Below are 21,914 nucleotides of genomic sequence, written 5' to 3'. Positions count from 1 at the left end.
ATCTGTCACTGTTGCGAGTGAGGGGCACAGCCACTGAATCAGAGCTTCCTAGATTTGAAATGCTGGAGGCTGCAAGTGAGAGAGAAACAGTGGGGAAAGACTCAGGTCACTCTCCCTTTCAGCCTCCCCTCTCTGCCCCTGTGAGACACAGAACTTTTAACACATCCAGGCTGTGGATGTAGGAGACTGGGGAAGATGGGCCCACGGTCTGAGCCAGTCAGCAGAAGCTTTTCCACTCTTATACTGTACAAGCATGAACACCTTGTGCCCCTGGAGGCTGGGGGAGCATGGTGAGCTCCCACGGGTGGTGTCGGTGGTGGAAGCGTGGCGGTGGCAAGTGGGGAGCTCCCACAGGTGGTGTCGATGGTGGGAACATGGCAGCAGCAAGCAGGGAGCTCCCACAGGTGGTGTTGGTGGTGGGAGCGTGGCAGCAGCAAGCAGGGAGCTCCCACAGGTGGTGTCGGTGGTGGGAGCGTGGCAGCAGCAAGCAGGGAGCTCCCACAGGTGGTGTCGGTGGTGGGAGCGTGGCAGCAGCAAGCAGGGAGCTCCCACAGGTGGTGTCGGTGGTGGGAGCATGGCGGTGGCAAGTGGGGGGCTCCCACAGGTGGTGTCAATGGTGGGAGCATGGCGGTGGCAAGCAGGGAGCTCCCACAGGTGGTGTCAGTGGTGGGAGCATGGCAGCAGCAAGCAGGGAGCTCCCACGGGTGGTGTCGGTGGTGGGAGCGTGGCAGCAGCAAGCAGGGAGCTCCCACAGGTGGTGTCAGTGGTGGGAGCATGGCGGTGGCAAGCGGGGAGCTCCCACAGGTGGTGTCGATGGTGGGAGCATGGCGGTGGCAAGCAGGGAGCTCCCACAGGTGGTGTCAGTGGTGGGAGCATGGTGGTGGCAAGCAGGGAGCTCCCACAGGTGGTGTCGGTGGTGAGAGCATGGCAGTGGCAAGCAGGGAGCTCCCACAGGTGGTGTCGGTGGTGAGAGCATGGCAGTGGCAAGCAGGGAGCTCCCCCAGGCAGCTGTCAGCAGCAGAGGAGGGGTTGGCAAGCGGTCACTGGTGGTCAGGGACCACCCGCAGATGCCGCTGACAGCAGCAGCGGCGTCCAGCAGCAATTATGGACCGCCTGCAGATGCCGTTGGCGGTGTTGGCAGTGAGGCAGGGGTGGCAAGTGGCGACTACCTGCAGTGGTGACAGCGCCTTTTTGCAGGGGGTGCACCGCCACGCTCAGGGGGTTCACGTGCACCCCCTACATCTCGTCAATGCACTGTGCGAGTCAGCTGCAGCACATTGTTGGAGGAAAGGGACACTACAGAGTACAGGAGCCGCTGAATCACAGCTTCCTAGGCCTGCATTGCAGGAAGGAGAGAGGAAAACCCCCTGGCGCTCCCTTTCAGCCTCCACTCAGGCCGAGGCAAGGTGGTGCACAGGAGAAGCAGGGCATGCGCCCTCCCAGATTTGCTTGCGGGGTGGGGGCGGATCCGGGCTCAGCCAGCAGCAGCTCATCCTCCTGGGCACGGCTCCCTGGCCCCGGGCGGCAGTCACGGGACACGCGGCCCCGGCCCCGGCCCCCCCGGGGCAGGAGGCTCCGCCCGAGCAGGGAAGGGGCGGTGCAAGCCGGGCGCGCGGCGGCAGCGGGGCCTGCGCGGGAAGCCGGGCAGACGGCGGCGCAGCCCGCGAGCGCAGCAGCCATGGCCCCGGCCCAGGTGCTCAGCGGCAAGGCGGTGTCCGCGTACGTATCCGCCGGGTCTCGGGGGCCGCGGGCCGGCAGGGGCGGGGTGTCGCGGGGCAGGGGCGCCTCGAGCCGGGGTCATCCGCGTCACGTCTGTCCCCGCCGACCGGCGCGGCTAATCCGAGTTAAGAGGCAGAGTGCGCGTTAAGAGGGACTTGAACATCGTAACCTGGGGGGTCTCTGATCAGATTCCTCCTTCGCTTAGTGGATTTGTTAACCCAGAAAAGGGTTTAATTTTTTGACACCCCCCCTCCCCCCCCCCCCCAAGAGTCGCAGTGCCATCGAGCCCTGCAGATCCGCGCCTCCTAGACCAAACGGGACCTCTGGAGAGAGCCCGAGGTGTTGGGAGCCCAAGTTCCCCTGGTGAGCGGAGCAGGGCGCGATTCAAAACGATGTGGGCTGCGAGTGGAAACGATGGTCCCGCCTGTGAGTGTTTAGCCTCAGAGGATGGCGTGCTCCAGAGGTAGATGCTTTAATGCAGGGTTTGGTGACTTGCGGCCTGTGGGCCGGGTCCAGCCCGTGGAGCTGGTTTACGCGCTCTGGGGAGAGCGATGGGGGAGATGCTCGTGCTTCCCCCACGTGCGGGGAGAAGCAGCTGTGGTGTTGGAGGAGGGGGAAACTGTGGCTTCAGCTCTGGGCTTAGCTTTGAAGGTGCAGGTAGGGTGATCACTCATCCCTCATTGGGCAGGAGAGTCCCAAAATGCGAACATCAAGTCCCGGTCCCAGGCTGAATGACTCCAGGATGGCATTTGTCCCAGATTCCCAGTATCATGCAGTGATCTGGGTTTTCCTTTCACAGAAGAAAAACATGGGAAATGGTGGGTTTCCCATTGCAGATTGACAGGGTTCAAGCCTGCAAGGGGACTGGAGGGAGCAGGACGCTGGTAATATAGCCAGGCAGCAGTGGAGAGCAGCTCCCTGCAGGTGAGTTGGGGGGGGCAGATAAAGGCCCCCACAGCAAGGGAGGGAGTGGGGTTGGGGCTACTGGGGCTGGGGACGCTGCCCAGCCAGGGTGGTACATAGAAGGGGGCATGGGAGGCATGTGCCCTCCCAGATTTGCTTGCAGGGTGGGGAAGGGTACAGGCTCAGGGTTCCTTGCCCTGCTGCCCTCTCCCCAGGAGAAGAGGCTCAGTGCTGCTGCCACGAGTCCCACGCCAGCTGTGCCTGCGTGGTGAGGTGCCCCCTGCCTGCGGCCCAGCAGTGGCATGGAGTTGTGCCCCCTGCTGCTGCTGGGCGGATAGGAGGTGCCTCGCCATAGCAGCACAGCTGGCTTTGGATTCCCCAGGGGAGGGCAGGGAGCCTTGAGCCCACAATGGGTAGCCCACATCCTCCCCCTCAGGCTCCACTTGACTCTGCTCTTCTGTGTTGCGAGTTGGGGAGAGGCAGGCAGGCATGTGTCCCGCCTTTCCATTTTGAAAAGCTGGAAGCACTCTAGGTACAGGCCGGGTTGAGTGTGGCCCACACTCGGAGCTAAGCTCTGTGAAAGCTGCTGCCCACTGCACAACCTTGCTGACCCCTGCTTTAATGGATTTTCAGGGACTTAAGTACAATTCTGCTCCACCCTGCTCAAGTGCCTAAGTCCACTAAGATGCCCAATAAGTGGAATGGACTCTGACCCAAGTACCTATCACATACCTGTCCATTGCCTCACAGTAGGGGGTCTCTATCTCTGACCAAATCATACATGTAATAACCTCTCCAAATAATAATCTTGGTGACATCTGGTAGGATCCATGTCTATAAATAAAGCAAGCTGCCAGTGTGGGTGGCTTTTCCAGTCAGTGAGCAGCCCTGTAATAAAGGAAGTTAGGATGGTGCTATAGATTGTCAGCTTCTTGTAGAAGTGCAAGGCAGGGAAGGCCAAAAGTGTCAAGACAGTACTCCATGGAGAAAAACACCTGTTTCTTAACTGTCTTTAGAAATGCTTTGAAACTTTTCATTTTAATCTTACTTAATAACAATGCTGCTTTCTAAAAATGTTTTCTTCCTATTTCTTCTTTTTTTTTTCTGCTTTCATTCTGTATTGCACCCATGACCTGAATGCTAATCCAGTGGCTTGCGACTGACTCCCAGTTAGTATCTTCATGCTGAGATAAGTCATTTACTGAAATGTTTGCACTATGGTGAAATCTCTGCTTGGTTTTAAAGTCCCTTCTCTATTTGTTTGGTGCTGTTAAACCCTTCCTAGATTTTGGTAGGGAGATAGAGGAGAGATGCAAATGTAGTGTATTGTGTTTTCTGCTCTTATCCTTGTTTCTGTTGTTGCTAAACATCCATGTGGAGCAAAGGACCTAAAGACCTTCCCTTAGTCCTAGAAAAACTTTGTACGAAGCGCTAAATAGGCGTTCATCAGAAGAAGAATTTGTGTGGGATACGACTGTTTGACAGCTTGGGACCCTGAGATCCTGCCCTGGGAGATCAAGTTGTAGGAAGTGACCCCCAATCTGCTGTAAGACATTGGGGCCTGGGTCTAAGAGGGGTTTGGGTCTTTGCAGGCTCCACTGGCTCAGCCTTATTTGGGTGCTTAGCTATTCAGAAAATTGCCCTGAAACATCTTGAGTTGGTCCTTCAGAATCAGTGACCGCTTCCGATAATTTTCAACCAAAATGACTTATTTAATTTGGTTGGCAGCAAAGCAAGGATGAGATCTCATGAGTTTCATGTGTAACCCATTAGAGCTTGAAATTTCATAGTCTTGGGATTCATCACCTCAGGATTTTACATGTAATGCCTGCAGAATTTAGTGTCATCCTGGGGGGCTTTGCACATTTATTTTTGCAAACCTGTTACCCTTGGTACAGAAATTGTACCTGAAGTGTAGCAGGTCCTTGGGAACAATAGCTGGTGCAGTTGTAACTTGATTCATGCCTTATGTGATGCCTAATCTGATGCAATGAGTAGTTTCCAAATTGATCATTCACAAGTCATAGGTGTTTCTGAATGTTTGTTTTGAACCTCTTAATTTTTTGGCAATGCCTTTTACATTGTCATTTATCTTGAGTTTATAAATCTGCTGGGAAAACTCTGTTTTCTGTTTTTACAAAATTACAGTAGCATCAAGACTGAGATCAGGGCTCCACTGTGCCATGTGCTCTATAAATACCCAGGAAGAGGTGATCCCTGCCCTCAGAGCTTGCAGTCTAATTTGACAAGGCAGACAAAGAATGGGAGGGAGGATAAATGAGTCCCTTGGTAGAGGAGGGAAACTGAGGCATAGGAAGACTTGCCCAAAGTTGCATGAGAAAATTGGAACAGAGCTGGAACTGAATTCAGATCTCTATCTAGTGGTGGGGTCCAGTCTTTTTGGCAGGTGTGCCACAAATGAGCTCTGCATGTTTCCAAACAGCTACTCAGATCTCCATCCTCTGCCCAATCTACAGCTCTGCTTTCTGCTTGCTGCCCTGTGTTCCCTGCATGATCTGCTGCTCTGCTTTCTGCTTCCTGCCTCTGCCGTTGTGCTGTCTGTCTCCTCCCCAGTTGGCCACATACCACACACAAGCTGCCTGTGCCATATGTTGTCTGCTTTATCCTGTGCCTTCCCACAGCACCAGCGTTCTCTCAGACTATGCAGAAAAATGAAGAGCCAGCCTTCCTTTTTGCAGAGTTTAAACAGGGCCATCTAATTTCCAAGCAGCCAGGGGCCACATACTGCATAGGCCACACCATGGTGAGCCACAGCCCCCTGGGCAACATGGGGCATAGACACTTCCTGCACTGCACGCTCATGCAAGCACCCTCATGTCTCTTGCACCACGTGCCCATGTGCTGTTGCTGCACCCTCTTGGCACACTTTATGAATAGCCTTCATGCATAAAAGCTCTGCAGAAGAATTAGGGAAATAATTGCAGCTGTATGTGGAAATCATTCTCCTTCCTTATTGCCCTGCTCCTGCCAGATTCTTTGACCACTGCAGCAAAATCAATAAAGAGCATTTTGAGATTCAGTCTGTACCTCAGTTTCTGGAAATTAAATACTAGGAGGAGGTTGAGGAAAGTGACACTTTTTTGTGTCCTGTAACTTTTTCTTTCTCTTTTGGTCCCATAGGAAAAGGTTGAGCCAAAAGACTGTGATAGCTTCTGTTCTTTAAGGGCAAAGTATAGGGACAGAAGTATTTCAAGTCAGTCAAAAGCATGTAAGATAAGGTCCAGTTTAGTAGCCAAAAGGGTGCACATAATGGTGCTGGGGGGGGAGATGTTTCAGGTATTTCAGAGCAAGTACTTTATTGCCTGGGTTCATTCTAATATATAATGAACACATTTCTGTAACAAATTGTGGAAAGCCAGGGCCCTGCTGACGCGGTGACTATTTAGTTGCTTTTTCTGTAGTCATTACTTTATCCTTTTATCAAAAAGAAGGTGTTGTTTATAGGTCAGTCAACTATTAACCAATAAAGAGGGTCAGATGTAGTTAATGATCAGAAGTCAGCAAAGTCACACTAGCAAGTCTGTTTTTCATGGAAATTCCTCAATACAATGAACTCAATCTAGTTTGTTTCTGTCAAAGAATCACAGAAAAATAGTTACTGTTGTCCCTGCCCTATAGTTCCCTTCCCCGGGCTTGTTTTTGACATAGGCAAATAGAGAGAAGTGTAAGATTTTTGTCTTCTGTTACGTGAACCACTCCCATCTGACGCAGGAGGTACACGGTCCCACTAGGGGGAATGCCTTACTGGACCTGGTATTGGCAACGGGGGATGACCACTGATCTGTAGGTCACCTACCATGTCGCCTGGGGGACAGTGATCACCAAATAATAGAATTGATCATAAGACGTCGAGTGGGTAAGGTAACTAGTAGGGTGAAAGTGCTAGACTTTAGGAAAGCTGATTTTAATGAACTCAGGCATTTAGTCAAGGACGCACTGCAGAGTAAGAGTTTTGAAGAGATGGGAGCCCAGGAAGGGTGGCTGTGTCTTAAGGAAATGATCCTTTGGGCACAAAGGGAGACGATTCCGATGCGGGGTAAAAAGGGGGAAAGGGGCCAAGAGGCTTCCTTGGCTGACCAGAGAAATCCAGAGCAGCCTACGGGCAAAAAGGGGGGCACATAAAAAGTGGAAACGGGGAGAGATTCCTAAAGAGGAGTATACTTTCTCTGCTCGTGCTTGTAGGGAGGCAGTTAGACGGGCCAAAGCTACCATGGAGCTGAGGATGGCATCCCAAGTAAAAGACAACAAGAAATTGTTTTTTAGATATATAGGGAGTAAAAGGAAGGCCCAGGGTAGAATAGGACCTCTACTAAATGGGCAGAAGCAATTGGTGATGGACAGGGGGGACAAGGCTGAACTCCTCAACGAGTTCTTTGCCTCAGTGTTCCTAAGTGAGGGGCACAACAAGTCTCTCACTGGGGTTGTAGAGAGGCAGCAGCAAGGCGCCAGACTACCATGCGTAGACCCTGAGATGGTGCAGAGTCACTTGGAGGAACTGGATGCGTTTAAGTCGGCAGACCCGGATGAGCTCCATCCGAGGGTACTGAAGGCACTGGCCGACATCATTGCAGAGCCGCTGGCGGGAATATTTGAAACACGCATGGCGCACGGGCCAGGTCCCAGAGGACTGGAAAAGGGCCAATGTGGTCCCCATTTTCAAGAAGGGGAGGAAGGAGGACCTGGGCAACTATAGGCCAGTCAGTCTCACCTCCATCCTTGGCAAAGGCTTTGAAAAAATTATCAAGGCTCACATTTGCAAGAGCCCAGCAGGAAAAATTATGCTGAGGGGAAACCAGCACGGGTTCGTAGCAAGTAGATCATGCTTGACTAATCTAGTCTCTTTTTATGACCAGGTTACAAAACACCTGGACGCAGGAGTAGGGGTTGATGTCGTTTACTTAGACTTCAGGAAGGCCTTCAGTACGGTATCCCACCCCATACTGGTGAACAAGTTAAGAGGCTGTGACTTGGATGACTGCATGGTCTGGTGGGTGGCGAATTGGCTAGAGGGTCGCACCTGGAGAGTCGTGGTGGATGGGTCGGTATCGACCTGGAAGGGTATGGGCAGTGGGGTCCCGCAGGGCTCGGTCCTTGGACCGATACTCTTCAATGTCTACATCAGGGACTTGGATGAGGGAGTGAAGTGTACTCTGTCCAAGTTTGCGGATGACACAAAACTGTGGGGAGAAGTGGACACACCGGAGGCAGGGAACAACTACAAGCACACCTGGACACGTTGGACAAATGGGCAGAAAACAACAGGATGCAGTTCAACAAGGAGAAATGCAAAGTGCTGCACCTAGGGAGGAAAAATGTTCAGCACACCTACAGCCTAGGGAATGACCTGCTGGGTGGAACGGAAGTGGAAAGGGATCTTGGAGTCCTAGCGGACTCCAAGATGAACATGAGTCGGCAGCGTGACAAAGCCATCAGAAAAGCTAATGGCACTTTGTCGTGCATCGGCAGATGCATGACGAACAGAACCAAGGAAATGATACTTCCCCTCTATCGGGCGCTGGTCAGACCTCAGTTGGAGTATTGCATGCAGTTCTGGGCACCGCACTTCAAGAGGGATGCGGATAACCTGGAGAGGGTCCAGAGAAGGGCCGCTCGTATGGTTAAGGGCTTGCAGGCCAAGCCCTACGAGGACAGATTAGGGCACCTGGACCTCTTCAGCCTCCGCAAGAGAAGGTGAGAGGCGACCTTGTGGCTGCCTATAAGTTCATCACGGGGGCACAGAAGGGAATTGGTGAGGCTTTACTCACCAAGGCGCCCCCGGGGGTTACAAGAAATAATGGCCACAAGCTAGCAGAGAGCAGATTTAGACTGGACATTAGGAAGAACTTCTTCACAGTTCGAGTGGCCAAGGTCTGGAACGGGCTCCCAAGGGAGGTGGTGCTCTCCCCTACCCTGGGGGTCTTCAAGAGGAGATTAGATAGGCATCTAGCTGGGGTCATCTAAACCCAGCGCTCTTTCCTGCCTATGCAGGGGGTCGGACTCGATGATCTATTGAGGTCCCTTCCGACCCTAACATCTATGAATCTATGGAGAAGAAGATAATTATCTGAGGAGACAATAAGGCTAACTATACACGGAGACTCACTTTTCTCAAAATGCTGGCATATGCTCAAGGAAAAATTACCAATATGTTTCATAATTTTAAGTACTAGCTGAAAGAATAGTAAGTGCAAAAATGAGGCGGGGTGGGGGGTGTATGTGAGCTTAGCGTAAAAGTCCCTTTGAACAATGTGTGCCTGGCTAACACTGTCTCAATAAAAACAGAGTTTAATTCCCAGGGCTACGTATGAAGTACTGTGGCATGCTGGGGTGGTAAACATTGATCTGAAATGTTTCTAGTTAGGTATGACTGTTATGTTACAAGTTTTGCTGTAGATACAGAGGAGTAAATAGTTTATAAGAAGAACCTAAGCTATTATAAATAATTGATTCACAGGAGTGGGAGGACATTGTTTTAAGAATACCTGGAAACAGTAATGCTCCAAATGCCATGTCTGTTTATTGGTGTATTTCCCTGGAATGATCATGCTGTAAATGTCTTCATTTTGAGAATCAGCTTTCTATTGCTGTTCTTAATCAATAAGGCTTGTCTTCACTGTAGCACTAAGGTCCAGTCATCCTACCTGAATTACCTTAGCCCCCTGGAGAGCACCCATATTGTGAAATGACACTGGAACTACACTGAGTGACTACGTTAGCAGCAAGGAAGATCGGACTAGCAGAGTGTGACTGTACTTGGGACAAGTTGGTTGGTAGTTTGGGCTGTGAACTGGCAGGACTTTAAGCATCTCTCATCTGGATTTGCTTCAACCTCTACCTCCCAGAGTGGGCCACCCTGCATTTGAGTTCCTTTAGCTGGATCTGGAGATTTCTTGGTATGAGAGAGAGAGTTTGGTTAGGGGCAAAACTTAAGTTATAGCTTGAGTGCAGTAAAGACAAACCCTGAAGCTTTCTCCAAAGTAGGACTCACACTTCTGCCCAAAACTAGTTTTGAAACCATATGCTTATTTATTTTGATCCTGTTCTGAAAAAGCTGCTCAGTCTGCTCAGAGTGGTCACATGCAGACAAGCATGTCTGTGCAGTTTGTGGTGCCGCAGATGTGTCTGTGGTGCCACATACCGCACATTCAATTGTTTGTGCTGCAAGGGAGCAGCATGGAGGGGTTTTTTTGAGATGTTGCTCCCAGGTCAAAAAAACCTGCGGGGGGGAAAAAAACCAGTGGCTTACGCAGTGGCAGCATGTGCCACCCAAAGCCAAAGCCTGGCCGGCCTCACTCCACTGCCAGCCAGACTCTGTATGGCAGGAACAATGCAGCTGCAGCCTTCAGAGGCCCCCCAGGTAGGTCTTGCTTGACCAATCTTATTTCCTTTTATGACCAGGTGACCTATCACCTGGACAAGGGGGAAGAGATTGATGTTGTATATCTTGATTTTAAAAAAGCCTTCGATCTGGTATTCCATGATCACCTCTTAGCAAAACTGGCCAACTGCGGCCTCGGCTTCACCACAATCCACTGGCTGGGGAATTGGCTCCGTGATCGGACCCAGAGGGTGGTGGTTGACGGAAATCAATCATTGTGGTGTGTTGTAACCAGTGGGGTCCCTGAAGGCTCTGTCCTTGGGCCTATACTATTCAACATCTTCATTAATGATGTGGACATTGGTATCAGAAGCAGACTGGCCAAGTTTGCTGGCTACACCAAACTTTGGGGTAAAGTGTCCACACCTGAGGACAGGTGATCCAGGCTGACCTTGACAGGCTCAGGAAATGAGCAGATGAGAACCTGATGGTGTTTAACACTGAAAAATCTCCACCTTGGAAAGAAAAACCCACAGTATGCTTATAGGCTCGGCAGTGCTACACTGACTAGCACTATGGACAAAAGGGACTTGGGGGGTCACGATTGACCACAAGATGAACATGAGCCATCTACGTGATGCCGCAGCTAGTAGAGTGAGCAAAACGCTGGCTTGCATCCATAGATGCTTCTCAAGCAAATCCCAGGACGTCATTCTCCCATTGTACTCAGCCTTGGTGAGGCCGCAGCTGGAGTAGTGTGTCCAGTTTTGGGCTCCACAATTCAAAAAGGATGTGGAGAAGCTTGAGAGAGCGCAGAGGAGAGCCACGCGCATGATCAGAGGGCAGGAAAACAGACCTTATGATGACAGGCTGAGCGCTATGGGACTCTTCAGCCTGGAAAAGCGCAGGCTCATGGGTGTTCTGGTGGCCACCTATAAGTTTATCGGGGTGCTCATCAGGATCTGAGGTAACGTCTGTTCACCAGAACGACCCAAGGGATGACAAGATCGACCGGTTACAAACTCCTCCATGACTGTTTCAGGCTGGACATAAGGAAGAACTTCTTTACTGTCCGAGCCCCCAAGGTCTGGAATAGCCTGCTGCCAGAGGTGGTTCAAGCACCTACTTTGAATGCCTTCCAGAGACATTTGGATGTTTATCTTGCTGGGATCCTATGACCCCTGCTGACGTCCTGCCCCTGGGGCAGGGGGCTGGACTTGATGATCTTCTGAGGTCCCTTCCAGCCCAAATGCCTATGAAATCTAAGGCTGCTGGGGCCAGCCCAGTAGTGGCCCCAGCCACCCCTACCCCATCCGGGGCAACTTGCTGCCAGCACACTCATGGCACACATGTTCCCTGGCTTCAACTAGCAGGGGCCCAAGGTCCACCACCACTAGTTGTCCCTGGGGAACCAAACATCCACACGTGTGGACACAGCCAGTGGGTGTAGGTGATGGGGATAAAATTACTGGCTACTAGTTTGCGCTTGTGATCCCACCCTTGTTGGCAACAGTGAGGTAACTTCTGAGGTCTGTTGTAACTCCCTTCTTTTGTAATCAGTGCTTTTAAAAATGAGTTGTTGTTTTTTTTATATTTTTCCCTTTCTACTTGCATTTTTAAAACAAAGGGCCTGCTGAAGGAGTGTAGCTCCCAACCCCTTGTTTGGGGTGTAGAAGTCTTCCAAAGATTTGTTGTTTTTTCAGACTACTTCATATGTTTCCTTCCGAAGAGCTGGTTAATTTGTAGAGGTAAAATCATTTCTGCTTCCTGGGTTGGGACAGATTAAATCATTCAGAGCCCAACAAGCAAGGCAGAAAGTCTTAATGAACGCTGTTTCCAGGCTGCTTGCTAGCATAATGGTGGTAATATCAACCTATTTGCTCTAGCATCAAATCATCAAGTGTAGACTCCCCTTTTGCGGGCAGAAAAGTCCTTTATTATAGCAGTTCCCTGAGTGAAAAAAGATATACCTGCAAAAAGATTTTTTTCTTCTAATATAATTGCCTTGACCCAGTAGGTGGCCTCATTTATTGACAAAACTTTTAAGTGTGCTCCAGCCTTGAGACTGTTCAAAACTAAGCAGCAATTAGGGCTTTTAAAAGTAATCATCCTACCCCTTGGGACAAGAATGATGAAATAATGACATGCCCAGGATCAGACAGTGAACGGTAGAGCTGGGAACAGATAAGGTTTATGTCCCCTTGTTCCATGTGTCTTCCCTTAGCTGAGTGTCCCCCTCCCTCTTTCTGAGAACTGACTTTAGATAAAGGCCGCTTGCCGGATGGCTGGTAGTGCCATGGCATGTCCCTGGAAAGTGCCAAACAGACAAGGTCTGTTTGAGGTTGCATGTCTGTGTTCCTAAATGAAAGCTGTCTTTAAGTAGGCTTGTATTGTGCCTAGTTTTAGGATTATAGAGAAGTCAGCCTGGACCGGACCTCCAGAAGTCTAGTCCAGCCCCCCCTGCCTGAGGCAGGATCCTCCCTATCCAAACTATCCTACACAGATCCCTAATGGATGTCCTTCTGTCCTGGATTTTTCTCCTCCTCCTCCTTTCCCCTATCAGATCACTTTATGGCAGGCCTGTCCAACTTGTTCTGTTTGGTGAGTTGGATACAAACTGTGCCAGTGGCGGTGGCGTTAACTGCCACACGCTGACCCCACTGCTGCCACTTCCCCAGCTGCCAGAAGGCACCCCTTCTGTAGTGGGACAAGCAGCACCCTTATTCCCAGCAGCTCTGACAGCTGCAGGGATTAACGCTGCCACCACTTGCTTTACCACAGAATTTCCAACCCCCCCCAGGCAATGATGAACTATTTGCAGACTGCATGTCCTCTGTAGGCTGCTGTTTGGATTGCCCTGCCCTGGAACCTAGGCAGATGTACCTTTTAATCCTTTACGGGTAGGATGTGGCTGCTCTGGCGCGGGCATCATCTGTTCAGATGTAAGTTACAGCCGCACAGTCCTGTGGCAATACCTGTGGGCTTAATCCCCAAACCTGGACCCTGATTCAATCAGTATTAGAGTTGCAGTAGTTTTGCCGGCCTTGTATAGCTACAGAGTGAAGGGGATGTAACATTTGCTTCCTAACAGCTTATGTTGGTATCCTTTGATATTGCTACAGTTATTAGTCCTCTGGATACTGTAGGATAGGTGGTGTGGGGTCATCATACTTTTGTGATCCTTTGCTATTTTCTAAGATTCAGGATTTTTCGAATCTTCACAAGAGCTTTATGATCTCAGAAGTAGTGATACCCTCATTTTATACCAGGGGAACTTGGACAGGGCGCAAAGAAGGAACACCCGTTACAGTATGAGAAACAGCCACAGCTCACACCACTATAAAGCTGCTTGAGACTGTACTGTGGCAAAATAATATACAGTTCAGCCTGGTTATAACCAGCTGCTATGAGAGCAGTTCATTAAAAGAGGATGTTTGCTGTAGTAGGGTTTACCAATTCGCTGCATTATGATGATAAACATGAGCTCCTGTGGTTGGGATTGTTAAAAGTGGGAGTTCAGTATCGACAGGGTTTGTTATAGTGAGGTTGTACTGTACTTCATCCTCCCCAAATTGCACTCCCTGCAAAAGCCAGCACATCTTGAAGGTTAACAGTCAAAGGTTATGGCTGCATGAACCATTTAACTCAGTGGCAGGTAAAGTGATCCCAATTTAAAAAATAAAGACAGCAAGTCCTATGTGATCTCCAAGCTTCCAGCTGCAGTGAGTGTCTCAGGTTGGACTCCTGCCTTTCAGTGTCTAGTCATTTCAGATGAGTTTGTTTGGACCGAGGTGCCCTCCTGCCATTTATTCAGGTTTGTGTTTCAGGGCTTGCTTCTGCAAAGGTCTAAGCCTATTTCAGATCAGTGTCAGGTAAGTAGGGGGTTAGATAAGCATGAGGAAGTTAGATAAGCATCTAGCTGGGGTCATCTGAACCCAGCACTCTTTCCTGCCTATGCAGGGGGTCGGACTCGATGATCTATTGAGGTCCCTTCCGACCCTAGCATCTATGAATCTATGAAAGTACCCAACAAACTCCCTTCTGACACGCTCCTCCCTGTTTCGTGTTGACCAGCCTCTGTCAGTTGGAGCTCTTCTGTTCTGGCACGTGGAAGAGGCCTCCTGGCTGATCAAGCCTCTATTCTATCAGGATTTTAGGGGTCCGAAATCAGCACCTGACACTCCGCAGCACATCAGCTCCTCGCAGCAACTGCCTGTCTATGTGCTTCTACCTGTGATAAATGCAAGCCAGCCAGCCTGTTTGGATGTGGACCAAGTCCCTTCTCCTATTTGCAAACTTATTTAAAATAGCTTTGTTTAGGAGAATTTTAGGGTAATCACCTTCAGTTTCTAAGTTTATAATAACATTTGGTAGAGCAGAATCAGGTAATGATCAGTCACCCCATTCTGCTCTTATAGTCTTCACTGGATCCAGAGCTGTATCTCTTCATATATGGTCTGCCTTGGCTACATGCTAGCCTTTTATAGGGGGTTGTGCACTGCTCCAGTTAATTCCCTCTATCTGCATGCACACATGGATGTGCACACACACACTCTCCATCTTGCAACAGAAAATTTTGATTCAAATCAAGATGCCTTTTTGTTGTATGAATTATCCAGTCATTTCCTGGCCTTTGTTTTTGGACCTAATTCCTACAGACAGTGAGACAGTTTCTTATTCCAGGAATATCCATTTCTATACTGAGTGATGTTCTCTCCTTTATCTTTCTCTTGCAGCCGTGCATGCCACCTGTTAGGGTTAAGGGTACAAGATCATGCAAACACAAGAACTAGCTGCATCCCTCACCATGCACACCAAAGCATTATGGGGCTCTTGTTCAGCTTAGTATAATGACCCTTTTTAAAACCACTATAAGCACTTACATGTTTTGTCCATTGTCCATACAAGCATTCATATAACTTGTTTTAGTTCATATGACCTTTATCCAATGGGCTCTGTTTCTTTGAGGGGCAAGTTGCCTCTATTTACTGAGAGGTACAAGAGCTCAGAAAAAAGCTCCTATGAGGTAGTGACTCACTGTAAATTCTCCCCCTAGCCACCATATAGCCATCCCCTTTAAACTTTGGATCTGTGTTCTTAGAATAGTGGTTTGCAACCTTTTTTGACTCAAGGCACCTTTCAGAAAATGCCAGCTCTCTGCTTTCACTTTTTTGATTATGGAAAAAATAATAGAGCAGTTCTGTTGCAAAGAACTCCAAAAGACCACAGCAGGTCAGAATGTTTTTGGCACTATGGATTCATAAGGGAAATCTCCCATATGAGAAGCTTGAGAGAGTGCAGAAGAGAGCCATCTGCATGATAAGAGGTCAGGAAAACAGACCTTATGATGAGAGGCTGAGAGCCATGGGATTCTTCAGCCTGGAAAAACGCAGGCTCAGGGATGATCTGGTGGCCACCTGTAAGTTTATCGGGGGTGTTCACCAGGATCTGGGGGAACGTCTTTTCACCAAAGCTCCACCAAGGGATGACAAGGTCGAATGGTCACAAACTCCTCCATGACCATTTCAGGCTGGGCATAAGAAAGAACTTCTTTACTGTCTGAGCCCCCAAGGTCTGGAATAGCCTGCCACGGGAGCTGGTTCAAGCACCTACTTTGAATGCCTTCAAGAGACATTTAGATGTTTATCTTGCTGGGATCCTATGACCCCTGCTGACTTCCTGCCTCTGGGGCAGGGGGCTGGACTGGGTGGTCTTCCGAGGTCCCTTCCAGCCCTGGTGTCTATAAAATCTCTGATTGTAATTGATTTTAGCTTGTGAATCGTGTAGGACTAATACATGCCCATGTCAGGTAGGGAGTTGCAGCATAGCACCCTTAAAAGGATCTCATGGCAACCGAAGGTGTCGAGGCAGCCTGGCTGAAAATCACTGGCTTAGAGACGCGCACTTTCATGTCTCGGTATGGACCCCTTGACCCTTTCTGTGCAATATGGCAGGGAGCTTGTGGAATAATACTTGGAGTAGTTCATACATGTCAAATGGTAAAACTCCTGCATGAATACGTGGTATCAAGAGAATTGCAGGGCACCTGGGTTCTTTTTACTTATTTCAAGTAAGTGACAGTCTTTAGGGAGATGACAATGTTTTTGTGGTAGAGCTCACAAAATACTGCTTTCAGAAGGAGCACTGGGTAGAGTAAATAAGGACCTGACTTCCAACAATTGTTTTAAAATGTGTTAACATATATTGAAGTCTTGAACTTGCAGCGAGGAAGGGTCTTTTACACTTAATTTGTACTATCATTTTCCATTTTATAAAGGCACTTCAGTGTGTGTGTGTAGCTTTTCCCCAGCTAAAACAGTGCAGAAGGCAAGGCAAGGTGGCATCTTGGAGACTAATTGGTTCAGAGGTGCATGAGCTTGTATGGGCGACAGCCTGCTTTGTCAGATGCTAAACCAGAGCAGTTTCCTCTTAGTGAACACTAGATGGCTGCCTAACAAATGACTTGCAAGATTTTGGTTTGGGAAATGGTAGGAACTGCCATCTCCGCTTAGTTTTCTAATGTTCATTTTCTTATATAGCTGGAGGGAGAAAACTGAACTAATCTCTATTTAAGAGAAATGAAAGAAGTATGAGATGGTGTAAGCCATGGCTGCTGGCAAGGTAGGAATGGAGCTATTCTGGTGTGCATCCTGATCGCTCAGTTAATTGACAGGAAACATTCTGTAAATACGCACCCTGGCTTGCCTTGTAGTAACTTGTTTGTGTTCATATCCTTAGACCTTGATCGTGAGAGTACTTAAGCTCGTGCTTATCTTTATTGGTGTGCATAGTTATTTTGAGGGTCTGTTCCATGTAGGTAAAGTTAAAGTCATGCCTAGGTGTTTTTACTGGGTCACTAATTTGCCATGTCTCATGTCTCTTTGTGGCTTCCAGAGCATTTTCTAATATGCTGGCACTGATCACAAGTTCCTCTTGTAACAAAAGTAAGTAGCATAGCGTGGTCTTCAACAAGTAGCTGCTTTGTAAAATTAGGAAGAGGTTGCAATACTAATCCTTGGCTCATATTTAATGTGTGCGTGTGTAGGTCTTAAAATCCTATACAGCAGACGCAAGCATTGTTCTCCCAGGTGGGGAAACTTGAGATACAGGAAGTGAAAGTGACTCACCCAGGAGCTGTTAGAGGAATTGAATCCAGGTCTCCCAACCCCGTTAAGAACTAGTGCCGTAGGGGACCGTCTGGAAGGGAGGGGAAAGTGGGGAGGAGGAGCAGCACAGAGCTGGATCCATTGTGTTTACAACTTCATGGCATTCCTCAGGCAAGAGAAATCCCAGCCACGTTGGATCAACTTCCCCTTTCTGCTGTGACTGGTACAGCAAGGGTGGAGCAATGGTCCTGAATGTGTGCTAAGGGATCCACGTCTGTGGGATTCAGGAGGGCTCCTCTTAGTCACAACTTATCCCTTACTGGCAATTTTATGTATTGCCTTGTCCCTATGTCTTGAGAGCTTCACAGCATTAACAGACTGAGGCTTTTAATACCCCCGTTGCGTAGGGAAGAACAGCTCTCATCTGCCCAGTGCTGTAGGTTTAAGACAGGTGGATGCAATAGGGCTATCTGTGTTCAGCTCTAAAATGTTTGGAGCCCGCACAGATTCCCCTGCCTGCCTCCCCTACCATGGAAAAAGTTTGGTATGAAGTAGCTATAGGGTGGGGTGGCAACACGCTGCATTTATTAGGTGTATTATTTGTAACTGAAACTCTTAAATCCTTTGCCCAGTATCTGGATGAAGGATTTGAAGCCCTGAACCACTTTCTTGACAATTATGAGTAACTAAGGTATCTGTTCTGTCATCAGTATCTAATCATTAGCTCTGCCTACACTCATGGGTAACACAGGGTGCATCCACACATGTTTTTACTGCAGCGTAGACTAATTAGTTCCGCAGTAGAGTGTCACCATCTACATGTGCACTCGCGTTAGGGCACAGTAAACTAATTAACTCTGCCATAAGATAGTACCGTCAGGACAGTACTGTCTTACAGTAGAGTAATTTACTGTGCTGAAATGCATGTGTAGATGCTGACTGGGACCATAAATTGTGCCTGGTCAGCTGACTCAAATTGCTGCTGTCCCAGGCACACATGTAAATGCTGCACCCAGAAGCAGTTTATTGCAGCTCAGACTGCTCTGGAGTTTATTGCTTTGCATTAATTGTGCATGTAGATACACCCACAGGGAAGCCAGCATTTAGGTTAGCCTAACTTTCTACGGACTACAGCCACCCCAAAATTCCCCATAGCCTACCCTTCCAGTGCCACTGCTGCCTGCCCCGAGTGCAGCCCTGGCCTAGTCGCCCGCTGGGAAGAGGCCGGCACAGCCCTCAGCCCCAAGCCCATAGTGGACAGCCTGCCCTTGCCCCCCACAGGGGTGCACACATGGTGGGGAGCCCCTCTCCGCCGCAGTCCCCGGATGAGCTGCCTGCAGCTCTGCCCTGTGCCATGCCCCGGCTGGGCAGCATCTGCCTCAGCCCCACTTCCTCCCTCACCGTGGGGGCTTTGATATGTCCCCCCCATACCCCTTCCCTCCCCCCTGCCCCTTCACATACTTACCAGCCAGACACTGCTCTCCATGCTGCTGGGCTTTATTCCTGGGCACGTGCATGTTGCGGCTGCACACATGCACATGATATTTTATTAGTGACATTATCAGCTACACTGGCCAAAAAAAGCCGATTGCCAATAATGTCAATTTTCCTTTTATCAGTGCTGATACTATATGGACCAATATATCAATGCACCTCTATTGCTTACCTCTGACATGGGGTGGGCACTGGAGTGGAGGATTGTCTAGGCAGGGACAAGCCTAAGCCTAGCTTATCTGCTTACAACCTCACACCTCATTTATCTCCTCACACCTTATGGCGTCTTTCAAAGGATCTGATGTCACCCCAGGGTGCCCTGGCATCCTGGTTGAGAATCACTGGTCTAGGCTAAACCTAGTGTTCAGGTGAATCCTGCAGTAAAGGTATACTCTTAGAGACCCCATGTTTCTCACTTACTTTAGATTGTCTTTGATCATTTTCTCTAATGAAGCTAGTTGGCCAAATGTAGGTAAGTATGGCTTAGTACTTTACCTAGTAATGCAGAAAAGCGTGTTTGCTTTTCCTTGTGTGCCATGTGATAGTCATGAGGGGGAATGGATTTAGAAGATCTTGGGTGGAGTTTTCAAAATGCCCAAGTGACTGGGGTGTACCAGTCCTACTGAGAGTCATTGGACTTGTGTACCTAATAATCTGTGTCTTTTGAAAATCCCATTTCAGACTTTGTCCACTTGTATATTTTGTAACTCTTGACTTGGGCTCTTTCATGAAAATGGTCTGTTGATTAACTTCTGCTTTTTTTTTTCTGCTGTCCAGAGAAGTAAGAGACAGAGTGAAGAACCAAGTGGCTGTAATGAAGAAGAAATTCCCAGATTTCAAACCAGGCCTTGCAATTTTGCAGGTATTTACTTTGTTTGAGAAACTAGCCTAGAATCTTCCTTCCCTTTGGCATTAATTGTAAGACCTTTGGAACACTTTGTGCCTTCACCAAAACTGCCCTGCAAAATGGCAGTTTTAAAAACAAATGAAACTAAATAAAATGTACTGAAGTCAGTGTGGGATTTCAACACGGCTATGTGATATTTGTCAATCTTTTGGCACTCAAAAAAACTATTTTTCTCCTCCAACTTTTCTCATCCCATTCAGTAGGATAGATTTCTTATTAATAATCCCCTTTTCTAAGCACAGAAGCCCTTTAAAGCACAGACTACTGCACAATCCCTATATTAGCTATTAAAGATGAACCATATGACCCTCGGCATATATATCAGTTCCCTTAATTCTCACAGACATGGAACATTGCATCAGAAATCAACTTGGTAGTGTGTGATTTATGTGGGTGATCTGTTGGGTGGTTGAGAATGTGAAAGAGAACTGAACGCAGAAAATGCTTAGGTGCAGCAAAAGGAACAAAGCTCTACTGATTGCAGACTATTTTTAAGATAGCTTTCATCCAAACACAAGAACCACCCTCTAGTACAAATGAGGATGTTTGAACTGATGTTTGCAAAATTGGGTCTGTTTTCTAGGATGCGGTATTTTCTCTCTGCAGCTCTGAGAAAGGTTTCTGACCTGACAGCTTCTTTCTCAGTTTCAGGTCTACTAGCTGTAACAAGTGGCTGTCATGTCACTTTGTAGACACAAAGAATTGATAGGTTTTACAGAAATGGCCTCTGTCTGTCCTTTTTACCACTGAGCTTCTGAATGGCTGTCTTTTGCTGTTTGCCTTGTAATTCTATTGGGCAGCTGCAGAATGCTCTCTTCTTATTCCAAGGACAAAGCAGGGATCTAATATGTGTTTATCCTTGAAGAAATACAGTCCCCTCTTTACAGGTCTTGAATTAGCCTCAAGGGTCTCCTCTCTACAGAAGCCTCATGCTCAGACTGTTAGAAAGAAGGGAAAGCTTTTTATTTAAAAAAGCTGGAGAGCAAAGTTTCAATGCTTGTCAAGGAGGTATAGCTGGTCACCCTAGGAATGGAAGTCGTCTGTCTTCTGAACAGCTCCATCCCCAAAACAATTAGTTCAATCTTCCACCTCCCCGCCCTGTGCACTTTGATCTGGATTGCTACAGAATAATTCATGCTCCATGGCCCAGTCAGTCTTTGGCCAAGTTAGATATGTCTTCAATTGCCTCCTGAGCCAGAAAGGGTGTACTGCTGAAAAATAAACCCTGTCTACTCGCACCTGCTTTGCCCAGGCCCAGCCATGCAAATCTATGGAATGGATGCCTCATTACTACCCAGGCACTGGGTTCAGGCTCTCTGACTGCCAGGCTGCATGCTTGGGGCCACAACAAGATGTCTCCTGAAAAAAACCTTTTGGACCCAGGCATACATGGATCAGGTGCAGACTTAATATTTGGTCATATGCCCAGTCTTGCTAAGGAGGTGGTGTAGACCTGTAACAGTTCAGGGACAGAAACACTTTACTGAGTTGTATAGCTCCACCTACCCACCTTCCATGCAGTGGGATGAAGCAGTGCTACCCCTGCAAGCATTAAGGCTTCATGAGTTAATCTTGGACTTTGCACTGAAGTTTGAACATTCTTTTTCCATGCCAAAAACAGGCCTTTAACGTGTCACTGCTTTTTCCAGATCTGTCTCCACACTTTCTTCCATTCTTGCCCCTACACATAGAGAGGCCCTTCATGAGCTGGCCTGCAGACTGCATTGCCCAATTAGTTCTCTCTGAAAACCAGCTTCTGCTGTACTTCTTGTACTACTTGTCAGTGGACTAATAATGGCTGGAGAGGGATAGCTTATACACAGAGACCAAGAAAAATCAGTCATGTGCCAGTCAGCACATTTCCTCTTACTGCTTGCTGCTGCCTTAGATTGCAAACCCTTCAGAGTAGACACTGTATCTTTGTAGTGTCCATTATAGAGCTCCGACATATTTGGGCTGCTAATACAGTTAATGTGAATTGCTTATCGCAGCATTTGGGGAGGGGGAACCAGAGTTAACCAGCTCTGCAGTCACTGGGGAGCAGTGTCTCTGATGCTCCACATAGTACTTGCTGGGGTCTTGCCAGGAATCCTCACTGCTCTTTTCATACAGGAATCCTTCTTTGTCATGTTAGACAGGAGAATTCAAAGTACCTTCTGAAATCTGCTGGTGTTGTAACAACTGGATAAGGCCAAGAATTGTAAGCTTTTGTCTTGCTTCCACTTTCTCTTACAGCAGTTTATGCTCCACTTGCTGCTTTGCAGCACAGGTTGTGTTGGAAAACAATGTAACTAGAAATTTTCAAAGGCAAGAGTGGCAGTTAGGTGCCTTGCTGACACTTGGGCCTTTTGAAAAGCTCCTTCATAAGTGATGACTCCTCTGTGCATATAATTAGATTTCTTCTATATCAAATATCCCCAGCTTGCCTCAAAGCCTCAGTTAAAGG

The 21,914-nt window shown here is 48.4% G+C and overlaps 1 protein-coding gene across 3 annotated transcripts in view; it reads left to right on the top strand.

The window, feature by feature from the left end:
* Positions 1-1,607: 1,607 nt before the first annotated feature.
* The window catches only part of MTHFD1 (methylenetetrahydrofolate dehydrogenase, cyclohydrolase and formyltetrahydrofolate synthetase 1), a 73,826-nt gene continuing 53,519 nt past the window's right edge, over positions 1,608-21,914 (top strand). The window contains exons 1-2 of one of the 3 annotated variants that reach the window (XM_006276202.4): positions 1,608-1,719; positions 19,339-19,423. In XM_006276202.4, coding sequence (XP_006276264.1) covers positions 1,679-1,719; positions 19,339-19,423 — 126 coding nt within the window. In that variant the 5' untranslated portion in view covers positions 1,608-1,678. Of the gene's footprint in view, positions 1,720-3,744; positions 3,792-16,535; positions 16,583-19,338; positions 19,424-21,914 lie in introns of those variants that run through there. The other 2 variants (XM_019479972.1, XM_019479971.1) reach the window with 2 other exon arrangements.

The sequence above is a fragment of the Alligator mississippiensis genome, chromosome 2 (assembly GCF_030867095.1).
Source record: "Alligator mississippiensis isolate rAllMis1 chromosome 2, rAllMis1, whole genome shotgun sequence".
NCBI classification, from domain to species: domain Eukaryota; kingdom Metazoa; phylum Chordata; order Crocodylia; family Alligatoridae; genus Alligator; species Alligator mississippiensis.
This window is presented reverse-complemented; position numbering and strand designations above follow the sequence as displayed.